Source organism: Melanostigma gelatinosum (assembly GCF_949748355.1).
Source record: "Melanostigma gelatinosum genome assembly, chromosome: 9".
In the NCBI taxonomy this organism is placed as follows: domain Eukaryota; kingdom Metazoa; phylum Chordata; class Actinopteri; order Perciformes; family Zoarcidae; genus Melanostigma; species Melanostigma gelatinosum.
Window position 1 is genome coordinate 16,790,700 of NC_136642.1, and position 13,535 is coordinate 16,804,234.

Sequence of the window (13,535 nt, forward strand, 5' to 3'; positions counted from 1 at the left end):
AGCACAAGATACACCGTCACTTTTGAAAGCGAGGTATATGTACCCAAAATCTAAATTTGTGTGAGAATGATTGCAGGCCAAACTAAAACACGGTGGAAGGTGGAAGGAGTGGAAGGAGTATATTGTGGGCAAAAACAAAGTCCGCAAAACAGGTTTCTCCTTACATACTGTACACAACACCATAACTGGCTACCTTGTTAGTACAATACTATAAGACCTAATTTAGCGCCTTCGTCCTTTATTTTGAAAGCAGTAACCGGAAATGCAATGTGTTTTCTTTCTGTCGTTGCCTGACTTGACTGGTCATGAGTCTGAGGAGCGCAGAGTGGGAGAGCGAGCCGGGAGCGCCATGCCTGTTCTGTCATTCCGTATACTGCCTGGAGCTGTCGCGAGTATTTCGGGCAAACAATGTATCGCTGTCACAGAAATAAGTAAGTAGTCAGTTTAACAATAAAACAAGGAAAAAAGTCAACACTCGTCGCGGGAGAGGAAACTACGTAGGATGGGCGAACGGGAGGAAACTGCGTTTGACGTTAAAACCACTGGATCCAAGTGGCTGCTGCCTGTCAGTGAATACTTGGGCTTTCCTCTTGATCAGGTAGGAGTACTGTCCATTGTCAGGTGATAAGAAGCAGATATTGTGTTGAATATTTGTTTCGCATGTGTAAACACTCCTCATATCCATCTCTCCCACACAGGTGAATTTCTTGGCATGCCAGCTGTTTGCCCTGGCTGCTGCCTTCTGGTTCCGTCTCTACCTCAGTCCTAGCCATGCCAATCCCCTGGTCCGGCACGCTGTGGCTGCTCTCCTTGGCATCGTCTTTCTCATCTTCTGCTTTGGATGGTACTGTACTGTACTGTACTGTCAGAGATCAGCTCACACAGCACTTCATTCAATTTCTCTCATACAATGCTGCACGTTGTCATTTTGTCTTCACTGAGTCAGTAACACGCCTTGATTATCAATATGTTAGAAATGTTTGTGTTTGATCATGAGTAAGAGGTTTCAGGGCAAACGTATCTCGAAAACCACAGCTGTATTATTCAAATAATAGCAATGATGCACATTTTTCAGATAGTGTTTGTCCTTGTCTGCAGGTACTCAGCACACATCCTGACAGTGGTGCTTGCAAGCTACTTGATCATCATCAAAGCTGACATCAACAATGTACACAGGTTAGTGTTGGTTTTTATACTTTATAAGGGAAATCCACACAAAAATCCTGCATAAAGTTAAGTCATGACAAAATGTTGGATTATAAAATGCATCATGAAATGTGGTGGAATTTGTGACACGTAAACATATCAAATAGGTGGAATAAAGTCAAACCGTTAGGTTGCCAGTTGGTTTATGGACAAACATGAATCTGGTAAGGAAATGTTCTTCCTCCAACTGTCCTCGTGCTGACAGGCGGATGACAGAACGGCTACACCTCATTTCTAAGATACCATTGCATTTACCTGCTGTTGTCTTCAAGGAAAACTTGTCAGACAAGATCAGCCTGGAGACTATGTACGGCATAGGAGTGTTTGGTGGAGTAGGCAGATTGCTTTGTCTATGGTTACTGTGCTAGTTGATATGTTGTAGTGACATTGTTTTTGACATTACATTTACTTCTGTAGTTTACTCCCTCCCACACATTCCAACACGGCATTGCATCCCGCCCTATTATCTTCTTGATACAATGTGACCTGAATAAAAACACTGTTGTCGAGAGAAACGAATGTACAACACGTCAGATGAAAGGCACCCAGACATGCCAGTTGGACAAGTCTGTTTGGAGACATCCGGACTGTGTGTGTGTGTGTGTATTTAAATGCATATTTCTCTCTTTGCAGCCATGTTTATATTACATTTGTGTAGCTCTGTGAGTGTACGTATATGTTTATTGATGTTCGGTTGTGCGTGTGTTGTCCTGGTGTTAAACATTTACCAGTACAGATACAGATGTGATATATAAAAAATGTTTTTTAAAGTCACCAATTTCACTTTTAACAAATAATTGATTCACTCTGACCCATTTCTAACAAGATTTGCAGCCACAGCAAATGATCAGTAAAATAATGTTCTGATGAAGAAATATTGAAGGAAAATGAATAACAAGTAACAACTTGGCGATACATATTGAATTCCTGTCATCTTACTTTTGAAGAAAAGCTGTAATCATACAGTTAACATCCATGAGTTGAGTCAAGCCAAGCTCACTGAATTCAACCACACATGGTTGTCTCTATCCGAGTATGCAGAGAAAACATTGCTATCCCTTCAATTACTCTCAATGTTTCATCAGCATAACGATTTGTAAACTAGATGAAAAGAAAGTTGGGTGTATTTGGCAAAATCCTGCCAATGTGCGACAGATTGCGTAATCTCTTCTAATAGCTGAGCAGTAAAAGAAAAGTCTTGATCAACCAACACATGAACTGATTGTTGACCAAGAGGTGGCAGCCCTGCTTTGTAATATTTACACGTGTTGCATATGTCCCCAGAACGTCCCAACTGTCTGATTTCGTTTTGCTCATTCCTCCACACACAGGTATTCCATGGTGACGGCTATGGGCTACTTGACAGCGTGCCAAGTGAGCAGAGCCTTCATCTACAACTATGGAGTTCTGTCCACGGACTTCTCTGGGTGAGGAAAAACCTAATCCCTCGGTTGTCCCGCCTCTTTTCTTCACTTCAGTTCTGCTGTTATCAGTTAACGTTTTCCGAACGGTGCTGTAGCTGCTTGGGGCATTCGCCAGTGCCACAGCCTTGTGTAAATGAAACGCCACTGATTAAAAAGCAGCAGTGTGGACCGGTCACAGTTGACATTGTTGGGCCAGGTGGAGTTAAGGTGCCTCCTGGCAACTGTGACTTTGTTGTTTTAGAAACAAGGCTGCTTCTAAAGCGGTGGGCAGGTAACTCTTTAGTGTGTTTCTCGTCATGTGAAGGGTTTCTTTTCATTTCAACATTACATTTGGACTCTATAACAATCATAAAGAAGTGCTAAAAGGAGAACTTAGCAGAGCAGGAGAGGAGGTTTCCTGTGACACAAGATGGGCGGGGACTCCTCTGTCATTCCTCATTATTTCAGAAATGAAAGATTGCGTCATCAAAATGACCTTTGAAATTGAAACTCTGCCCACGTGTATTAACTGCAACCATTGCACAATGATGGCATGTGCTTGCTTTGATGAAGAGGCCTCCCTAGGTTTCACAAAAAAACAGACAAATAATTGAATTCAACATTGAGCTGCAAATACATGTGTTTTGTCCTGATACTGATACTGAGATGGCCCCTTTCCTTTGACTGAAACAGTTCAGATGAAGTAATATAGTTGTATGTGTGCGGTTGAATTTGCTGGCTCCTGTATTCAGCAACTTTTCTGCCCGGTTCTGGTGTGGATGAATTTGCCGGCAGCCTCACTTGAACTCTGCCTGACTCTGGCAATGATCAGCCAGGCCTGTGAGTCAGCCTTGGTTGGGTTCATATGTTGAATAAGAGCTCCAGCTTCTTTAAGCTTTCATATTGGACAGATGAATGGTTGTGAATCACAGATGGTGTCCATATGTGTAGCTACTTACACAGGACTGGGTGTGATAATCCAGTGCCAAAGCTAATACTTCAAAATGTTCTGTGACTCAGTGGGTTCACTGTATTTGTTAGCACAACATCATTTATTGAACTTGCTGTTTTCCACTGTTGTCTTCATTATATGATGTGTTTGTGCTGCTTCCTCTGTTGGAAGATGCCAGTGTCTCTAAGGTCTGGTTGCTATTCTCCCATTTGCCTTCGAGTATTTCCATAAGCTGTTTCTTTCTGAATTTGTACAAGGCAGCAGAACTGAAATTGAACAGGAAAAATCTTCTGCATGTTACCAACTTTAGAGTCTATGTGGAAAAACAGAGTTGGCTGCAGTGGTGGAGAGCTGCACATACTGGCTGGCACCCTGAAAATGTTTCTCTGCAGCCAACTAGCTGGCACTGCCAGCCGCTCGGTCCCTCTCTGCCTCGGTTTTACATGCTGTCCACACAATGCAGCCGACTTACACACAGCAACCAGTGTGTGTGTGTGTGTGTGTGAGAGAGAGAGGTAGTTTATGTGTGCCTTTGCGCACACACACTCACATTCTTGGGACAGAGAGGTCTCTATCTGTGAATGAAACCAGGAGTAGTGTGGAACTAACCGTAATGCCCTCCACCGTCGCATCGCTTCCAGCACTATTTGGTATCCCGAAGTGGCTAACTTCCTGAAACCAAAACTTCAGCGACGTAAAGGAAACGTAGCCCGACCACGAGTTATTGTTCACATCTTATTCGTCCTTGAGTCCTTGAGAGTGTCCGAAGAATCAATCTTAAAAGTGCAAGCAAATTATTCCTGATTATTGAATGTTTATCGCATTGCACATATGTGTAAAAACCTACAGATTAATGAAATCTTCTTTCCAGCATTATTTTAGTTGTGTAAGCAACGTCAGATCTTTGGATCACTGTGAACTTGACACCATGGCTGTCAGGCTGTCGGCCTACTGGCTTGTGAAAGTTGAGAGATTTGAGTGAATTGGTACGTGACCTGACTTGACACTGGTGGAAACAATGCAGCGATTCACGAACCCGAATACATTCTGTGGCCTCAGCCAGACGCTCGGAAGGCATTTGCTTTGTTTCAAGTCAGTCATTTAAAAAAAATGACCAAACATGCTGCTTCTGACTTTTAAAGCGTTTTAAAACAGGTTGGCTCTATCCTTTAGTGGATATATTTACCATTCATTCTCTTTCTGCACAGGCCTCTGATGATAGTAACCCAGAAGATAACCACACTGGCTTTCCAGCTGCATGACGGTAAGGCAGAGGAGGAGATGTAGGACAAGCACAGGTGTTGCATCAACAATAACACTTCTATTCACTTGCAATGTGAACCATGATGACAGTGTGACAGTGAACCTGCATGCACAACAGTAACAGGACCCTGAAACTGAAGCAGCTAAATGGAATTCATCCATCATTCATTTTATTATTTGGTAAAAACAAAAGTGGCAAAACGAACGTTTCCAGACAGGTTGTTGATGACATCGTTCGTTGTTTTTCAGGTATGTGTAAGAAATCCGAACAACTGACCTCTGAGCAGAAGCCTCTGGCTGTTAAGTAAGTTTTCACTGTGCTAATTACTCACGTCTTTAATCTGTTTTATACAGTGGTAATTCTATGTTGCAGTGTGAAACATCAGGGGATAGACTTTTTTGGACTCAACTCGGAGCGCTGTTTCCTGTGAATAATGCGAATCTTCTTTTTTCCCCCAACTGAATTTTGCTGATTTTCTTTTACATCTGACCTTTGAGGTGCGCATAGTTTACAATGTTGGGTTGATGTCCCTGTTAAAGTATGTATGCACAATAGGTTGTGTCTGGATTTACACCGTATTTAAAGAATAAATAACTGTTTCTTTTCCTTTAGCCACGAAGGACAATGACAAGGAGATGCAATCATGGTGAAGAGCTTGTTCACGTAAAAAGCATGCTGGGAACTTAGAAAAGAGGCATCGTTTTGCATGAAACATGTGAAAATGTTATGCATGTGAATCGATTAAAACCACAGTCATCAGTGTACTACGCATGGCCTCTTAGAAGGAATCTGTAAAAAAAAATGAAACACAATTTTAAAATGTATTTTATAAAACATAGTGTTGCTCTTCTGGGATAACTATGCAGCTCTACATTCAGTTGTTGTCTCGTGTTTGCTTACTTCACTGTGCTCCCTGTAGGTTTAGACATCACATTTATTGATTCTGATTTTACTTTTCAATTCTGCTTGTGCTGTTATCATTAGATACAAAGTTAGATGCATGCATTACCAGTGATGTAGACAATAGCTCAGGAGGTCAACACGTTTCATTCAGGCAACAATGAGGCTTATTTATGATTTCCTGGTCCTTCAGTCATTGGTACTCAACCCTAGCCCCTTAAAATGCTGCGGAACTGCTGTAATCTGTGAACTAAAGGAACCATATCACAAACGGATCAGTAACATTTGGATTGTGTTTTAAAAAGTCACTTTTTGTCATTGCTTACTTTTATGTTACATTTCACCGACCAACGAACAATTCAGGTTTACAGAGCTTCAAATAAATGGCATGCTGTTCTCATGTCTCCACCCAACGTGGATGCATTTCACAGGAAGTGATCATTGTTCCGTCATACTGAAAATAAAGGGGTTCTCTGTTTTGTTTCCTATTATTCCCCCTGCTCTTCTTTCTGCAGTGTGAGGCCTTCTCTCATCGAGTACCTGAGTTACAATCTGAACTTCCTGAGTGTCTTCGTGGGACCATGCAGTAACTACAAAGAATACATCGACTTCATAGAGGGCCGACACATCGGCAAGAGGCTGAGGCAGCACTTTGGGACGTGTAATGGTCAGAACGGCTATGATAAGACACCGGACCCATCACCTCTGGTAAAGTCATGAATACGTAGCTGGTTGCTTCCTCTTATGATTTTACTCAACGACACAGCATAACCTGGGACTGCAGTAAAATCTGTCTCATCTCGATCGCAGTCTTCTCCTACTCTCATTCCTGTATTCACTGAGAGTTTTCCAGTCGCATCGGGCGTCTGTCTCATTGTTTCTGATGTTGGTGTGACTTAATTAATCAGTGGTCATCCCGTCCATTCGTAATCTGTTTCCATCGCTGCTCAGCAGTTCTCTATTTTCTCGGCAGAACGCTGTCTGTCGAAAATTGCTGGTGTGCAGCGGATGTTTGCTGTTCTTCTTCACTGTGACTCGGTCTTTGCCGATAACGTACAACGTGGACCCCCATTTTGTCAGCCAATCCCCCTTCCTCACAAGGCTCGCCTACGCCTTCTTCTCTATACAAGCAGTAAGGCCCAAATTCTACTTCGCCTGGACACTAGGTGAGCAGTGTGTGTGTGTTTTATGATGAGCACATGAACTACATCGTTAATGCCATGGAAGTCATGTGATTTCATTTCTTCTGTGTTGTCAGCTGATGCAGTCAACAACGCTGCAGGTTATGGTTTCTCAGGGTTGGATAAAAATGGAAAGCCATCTTGGGACCTCACCTGCAACCTCAACATCTTAGGGATTGAGGTATCCTCAATGTTTCATCGTTTTTTTAAAACACAGAACAACTCTCGACTGTGTGAAGTTCCATGCACGTACATGTTGGTCAAAGTCGGCATAGACTTACAAATTAAGAGGTTGTTGTTATTTATTGATCTTTTTCAGACCGCGACCAGCTTCAAGACATTCATAGACAACTGGAATATTCAAACAGGAATTTGGCTGAAAACGTAAGTGCTGCAAATGTCAACTTCAACACTCACGCATGCAGTCAGAAAACATTTACCCAGCTTTCCATTTCACGAACTCTTCTGGATTTGTTTGATTCCGCTCATCTCCTTAGGGTGTGTTATGACCGAGCCCCTCAGCACAGGTTGGCGTTGACCTTTATCCTGTCTGCCATGTGGCACGGTGTTTATCCGGGGTACTATTTCACCTTCATCACCGCCATCCCCATCACTATGGCAGCACGAGCTGTGAGTACTCCACCTCCGCTGGGAATTCAAATGAGCACTGCAGTGTGTACAACTCAAAGAAAATGTTTCGGCTGACCGTTCAATCGGATATTGCGACGTCCTAAGACGGTGGAGCAATACGTAAGAGAGAAGCTCGTGAAGCTCTGGGTAGTAATACATTCTTGTCATGTAACTTAATTGGGTTAGTTGACTTACATTAACTGCATAGCTTAAATACACCGATCCTATCACTGGTGTGACAATAGCTCTACGCCCCTCTCTGTTCATCTGTCTCTCTCCACCAGGTACGGAAGTCTGTTCGCCACTACTTTCTGGGCTTCGGGGGCTTGAAGCTGAGTTACGACATCTTCACTTGGGCAGCCACTCAGCTGGCCATCTGCTACACTGTTATGCCTTTCCTTCTTCTTGCTGTAGAGCCCGCTTTGGTTTATTACAGGTATGTTGTACTTTCTAATACTACTTCTCCTCTTAAGGCCGATTCATGCTTTTCGCATTTGTACAACTGCGTGGGTTACACTACTTTTTAGTGAAGTTTGAACACACCTTCAGGTGAGCAGATTGAAATAGTGAGATGTGGTTATGAGAAATGACATGAGTACCAGTGCACCTGTGTTTGGGTAATCTCTGAACCCACTTGTCTTACTACTTGTATTCTGTCCTTGTCCAACAGCTTTAAACATGTGAGTGTACAGGTGTATTGCCACAAATGTGTCTGTCGAGTTTCACCACCAAAGGATCCACCAAACTACGAAAATGTCATGCTTACAATTTCTTCCACACACAGTTCAAGTCTAAATGATTAAAGAGGAAGGGTATGTTCATTTGGGCTGCAACTAAAATAATTTCTTTGTAAAATAGTACATTTTTTTGTTGATAGATAAATCTGAAAGTCAGAAAATTGGGAAGAATTACCATCAAAACTCACCAAAAGCCAGAACTCCTTTGTTTTTTTATGTTAAAAAAAAAAAAGAAGTTCTTATTTTAGTTTCCAACATGACTTTTTTGTAGCCTGCTTTATTTTGTCATGTCACTATTTCCTACTGATTAACATTTCCCCTGACAGTACATTAATGACAAAACTGATTCTCGTTTTTTCTGTTCTAGGTCGATGTACTTCCACGTTCACATCATCAGCATTCTGGCTGCGATCGCCCTGCATTGGAAACACAAACCCAGTGAACCCTCTGCCACCACCAAAACGTTTTCCTCCTCCTCCTCCTCGCCTCCGTGCTCAGCACAGTGCCAGCCTGTTCACTCCAACAACAATGACAAAGTAGATTGAGTAAAATCCACACTTCACGCTCTTTTACCAGGCTCTCAGTCGAGAGGGTTCTCTCAAAGACAAGTGAATATCCCTGAAGGGCATTCAGCCAATTAAAACCGGGAACACGTTATTTATTTTTTGGGACAGTACAGATACATAATGGCACTGGACGTACATGGGGAGAGCTTTTCTGCCATCGTGTGAAGTTTAACAAGATCAGAACCTGATTCTAATTCTCAGACTACACAAGCACAAACATGAGCACAGCATGCAAACTGGCAAGACAAACATTATCTGAGGGAACATCTGCGGTACCACCGCCAGGACGCCGGCCTCCACCTGCCTCCACCTGCCCCCACTCGTCCACTTTCTCTCCCTCCAGGCCCATCGCAACACCAGCCCGCCTGCTCCAACAACAATGCGACAGTGTGAAGAGAGAAAGGAGGCTCGCTCTGTGTCTCGTCCTCTATCTGCGCCGTGCTGCCGATTGGTAGGCTCGAAGCCAGCACAGTGGGAGAGCAGCTCATAAACAGGGCACGAATACCAGGACACACACACAGACAGACACTGGGACACAAATATGCTCATACTCTCTCTTAGACACGCTCTACAAAGGCTGCTCTTGTGTGGCCACAACAAAAGAGCATACCAAGAGGAGAGAGAGCCCTGGTTCGTATGTATGTGTGTGTGTGTGTGTGTTACTTTGTGTGTCGGCCCACTAACCTCTGGCACTGACCCCGTGTGAGTGTGGACCGTGTCATGAAAAGCTGTGGACTGTGTTGGTGCTTCTCCCACTGTTAGTGGAATCGTGAAGTGTTTTAAGGCAGGCTGTCAGCTCCTCCAGGTGAGGAGACCAGACCATTCTGTGGAACAAGTCAACACGTTAGAGTTTCTATGGATAATCCCGGGCTTTAAGGGATACCATTTTTAATATAAAAGGAAAGGCTGAACCGTTGAAAGCAAAAGCCTCGGATTTAATGAGCGTCCTCACTTTCCCTCAGAGAGCTATTTTGTGCTGAAGCAGTAGGGAATTTCACAGTGACATCGTTTTTAATGTGTTCGTACTTTACCATGTGAACGGCGCTGGTTACCTGGTATCATGATGTAGAGTATCTGAACAAAAAGCTGTGGTGAAACTGAGAGGAAACACATTTTTTTGGGGAGTCAAAAATTGCACACTCAAAGAATGGAAAATATGACGACAAATAGAAATTTAAAAATCAAATGTGTTTCTTCTCAGTAGGAGCACGGTGCTGTTTCCGTTCTGTGGTTCTTTGTGAGAAAGACCACGTTTGAAGACTCTAGATTTACCAGAGCCTATCAGCAGCTGCAAGTTGATTGAACAGAGACATCTGCTGGTGGCTTGCTCTGTCTGAACTCTGCTGAATTAAGCAATGAAGGTAAGCCAATGTGGACTGACTGCCATGCTGCAGCATCTCCCAGTGCAACTTCATGAAACTCTGAACGCACTTTTTTTCTTCCCCCACTGATATTACAAGTTCTCAACACAATTCACAATTTCTTCCCTTCACTAGCTTTTACTTTAGCACAATCACAGTTGATGAGTCATGAAGGTGATGCTTATGATTAGAGATGAGCTCAGCATGGTAAAAAAAAAGAAGGTACATTCACTTTAAATTCTGTTATTTTCCGTTATCAAGAAGTTATGAGAGATTTAGGAGCATTGGGAAAGTGTCACAGTGGCTTGTTATTGATGTTGCTACCTGCTGTAGGCTAGCATGTCAGCTTTTAGCTACATGTATTGGTTGGTTATAATAAGTTGTGCTGACGATGCTAACAATGTGCAATGCAAGAATATTATTTTGGAAGACAAAAAAAATGACATTTCCCTTGAAATGCCAGGCTGTCCGTTTCATTGCATTATAAGATTAGCCTAAAGAAAATGCTATTTATTTCTTTGAGTACAGCATGTTAACAGCACAGTGAATCAAGTTGGACACACAATCTTTATTAGTGGCTTTGAAATTTAGTCTTAACCTTTCGACCACTGGAAAAATGGATTGGATTTGCCTGTTTTGGCTCAATTTACATCTTGACTCAACCCTCTGATTTCTATTCTTAGCTTTGCTCTGACAAGAAGGACCCAGTTCACACACAAGTGTTGACATGAGGGGAGGGGTCGCATGCACTGAATTAACATGATTATGAAATAAATACCAGATTGTTCAAGATGTTAAAGGAAACAAGAACTTCCAAATTCAACTATTGTTAACTGGCTAATTAGAACAAATCTCTTTCCAATCAAACCATTCATATCTTTGTCATTTTGTAGTAAAGATGGCAATATATATATATATATTGATTATTTGAATGTTTAACTGCGCATTAGTACCTCTCGGAGTTAATTAAGTGTCAGTAATGACTGCTATGGGGACCGTACTTTACAAGAAGCCAGTTATAATCATTTAGATCTGGAAAAACAGCAACTAAATGCTGACGGTCATAAAGTTTGTCCCCACGACGGCCACTGTCAAAGGCTGACTGCACCTCAACGCCTCAACAGGTGTGTGCGCTGAGTGGTCTAAAAACTCTTCCAAAGTATGGCTTTGCTATAACATACAATGGTTTATTTGTGAAATAAAAGCCTTTTTTAACCAATATGCAACTAGCTGTAACCTTTACGTGTTTGTTTTGTTGTTAAAATGTTCACTCCACTGTATAGTTTGCATGTTTGTCATGTTTTTAGTGCAGGGAAATGAGCGACGAGTGGCACATATGTGTGGCTGTGTTGTCAAAATGAGCAGCTATTTCAATGACTTAATACTGATTATAGAGATATTTGTTGTACGTTTGTTTTGCAGATGTATTCATGATGAAATATACCGACTGTGAGTGTGTGTTGCTCCATTTTAGTATTATTTGTATGGAGGAAAGAGTGCGTGGTATAAAATAATTTGAGTAACAAATAAAGCTTCAATGAAACACATTGTTTACTTGTCAGTTTGAATTGAATAAGTTGGTATACAATAATGACAATGAAAGTCAAATCCATTATGAAGACAAACGTGTAATTTTGGGGACAAGTAAAACCTTTATTTAATAACTCCAATGAGTCTGTTTCTAACTACTCTCCCTCTCAGCTACAGCCTCAAATCATATCACATATCAAACCTTCTCTATGCGACGGCTGTCCCATGCTGTTCAACACTCTTAAAGCGGCTGCCTCTCTGTCCCTTGTGTCACCTGTCCGTTCCCGTCTGACACAGGTGTGTGTGTGCATGCTGTGTGTTGATCCAAACTGAGCTCACAGACAGCTAATGACCAGGGTGAAGAAGGAAATGGGACTAAGATGACAAGCAACAACAAATGTACTTAAATCACCGCAATGTTAGTGTGTTTCACTTGAGATCTTCAGAGTGTTCATCGAAAACATTTGTTTTATTCTTAGTTCCTGCAACGTTTAAGCTTGAGAGGTGTTGATGCAACAGCAGCTGTTCATTACTATATCAATGCAGCAAAGGTCATTTTGCCCACAGATGCAGCTCACACCACAGGAAAGGTGGCGATCACCATAGTCTGTGGGCTTCATCCTCTGGAGACCATGAATGACTGTGCAGAATTGCAAGGCAATCTATCTTATAATTGGCCAGGACCCCCTTGTAAAAGAGATTCAAATTCTCAATGGGACTATCCCGGCTGAAGAAAAGTAAAATGGATAAAGTATGAAATAGTTATTGAGATATTTAAGTCTGGACCAAAGTGGATCGACTGATCATACAAGCATGTATACCAGTCACACACTGTGTCAGATGAACAATATTGTATTCAAATACTTCAGCATGTTAGAGCATAAGCTGTAGGGCAGTAACATCTCCATGACGTAGACTGAACTGCCTCCAGCTAATGACTCCTGCTTGCCAAATCTCCAATTAGTGAAGCTTCCAAATCTTCTGAAACCAAAGCTCCAGGCAAACACGGAAAGCAGACATGATTTCAAAAGAACTTCAAATTGTGTCACTTGCATTTGTGTCAATCAAATTGATATAGGCAGCCAGCTTACAATGGACAAAAATGTCAGCGGATAAATAAGGTGCTTAACTCAAGACCTACGACATTGGCTACTGTATTTCACCACAGAGGCAACCCATGAAGAATCATTTAATGTGCTTCTTCAGTCTTCTGTGATTGAACATCCCCCCCTTTTTTTCAAACAATTAAATGAAATCAGTTCAAGATAATGTATCGACTGAGTTTTCATAAACTGTAAATCTTTTTTGTTTTCCTCCCAGTAACACAAATAAGTTCAGTGATGCAGTGCAAAGTGAAGATAATCACCCCCAAATTTTGACACTTAGATTATATTTTCTTACCATGACTGAAATTGAAAAGACGGACTTAAAGCACAGAGACAGGCAATTTAATGATCCAAACTCCTCTGCACGGATACACAAAAACAAACCTGGTTTTCACTATAGCTTTGTAACTGTTTAGAGAGCCATAAAATACATATGTTGAGCACATCAGTCAATACATTTTTAATTTGCAAGTTAATCAAGTTACTTGTTCTTTTTTGAATCACCGCTCGTGATTTGGATCCAATGCATCACTTTTAGAACATACTACGTTTTGTTATCATTCTTACACAGTAAACATGTACAATAGGGTTTGTTTTATTAGCAGTGCATGCAAGGTGGAAATCAAGCAATCAGATCAAAAATCCTAACGACATGAATATGTTCAATTCTTTTCTCCGCTGTTATTACTGTGCGAACAA

The 13,535-nt window shown here is 41.8% G+C and overlaps 2 protein-coding genes across 2 annotated transcripts in view; one reads left to right on the top strand and one right to left on the bottom strand.

Annotated features, from left to right (window-relative positions):
* Window positions 1–421: 421 nt before the first annotated feature.
* mboat1 (membrane bound O-acyltransferase domain containing 1) lies at window positions 422–11,745 on the top strand. The gene is made up of 13 exons (XM_079276185.1): window positions 422–598; window positions 699–844; window positions 1,099–1,176; window positions 2,538–2,633; window positions 4,770–4,825; window positions 5,074–5,128; window positions 6,241–6,433; window positions 6,699–6,891; window positions 6,984–7,087; window positions 7,226–7,290; window positions 7,404–7,536; window positions 7,821–7,972; window positions 8,641–11,745. The coding sequence occupies exons 1-13, from the start codon at window positions 503–505 to the stop codon at window positions 8,816–8,818; spliced, it is 1,545 nt and encodes a 514-aa protein (XP_079132311.1). The 5' UTR covers window positions 422–502; the 3' UTR covers window positions 8,819–11,745.
* Window positions 11,746–13,162: 1,417 nt separating this feature from the next.
* LOC306781991 (transmembrane protein 65-like) overlaps window positions 13,163–13,535 on the bottom strand; it is a 29,603-nt gene continuing 29,230 nt past the window's right edge. Inside the window, exon 8 of the mRNA XM_079275129.1 lies at window positions 13,163–13,535. This exon is cut by the window's right edge and continues 1,871 nt beyond it. The gene's annotated coding sequence lies outside the window, so the exon portion shown is untranslated.

What these genes read in the sequence shown, in the direction of transcription:
- mboat1 (XM_079276185.1), top strand. Translation starts at nt 503, where the DNA reads ATGGGCGAACGGGAGGAAACTGCGTTTGACGTTAAAACCACTGGATCC. An exon ending in CAGAAGCCTCTGGCTGTTAA is followed by an intron (nt 5,129 to 6,240) that starts GTAAGTTTTCAC and finishes TTCTTTCTGCAG; the next exon opens with TGTGAGGCCTTCTCTCATCG. An exon ending in CTACTTCGCCTGGACACTAG is followed by an intron (nt 6,892 to 6,983) that starts GTGAGCAGTGTG and finishes CTGTGTTGTCAG; the next exon opens with CTGATGCAGTCAACAACGCT.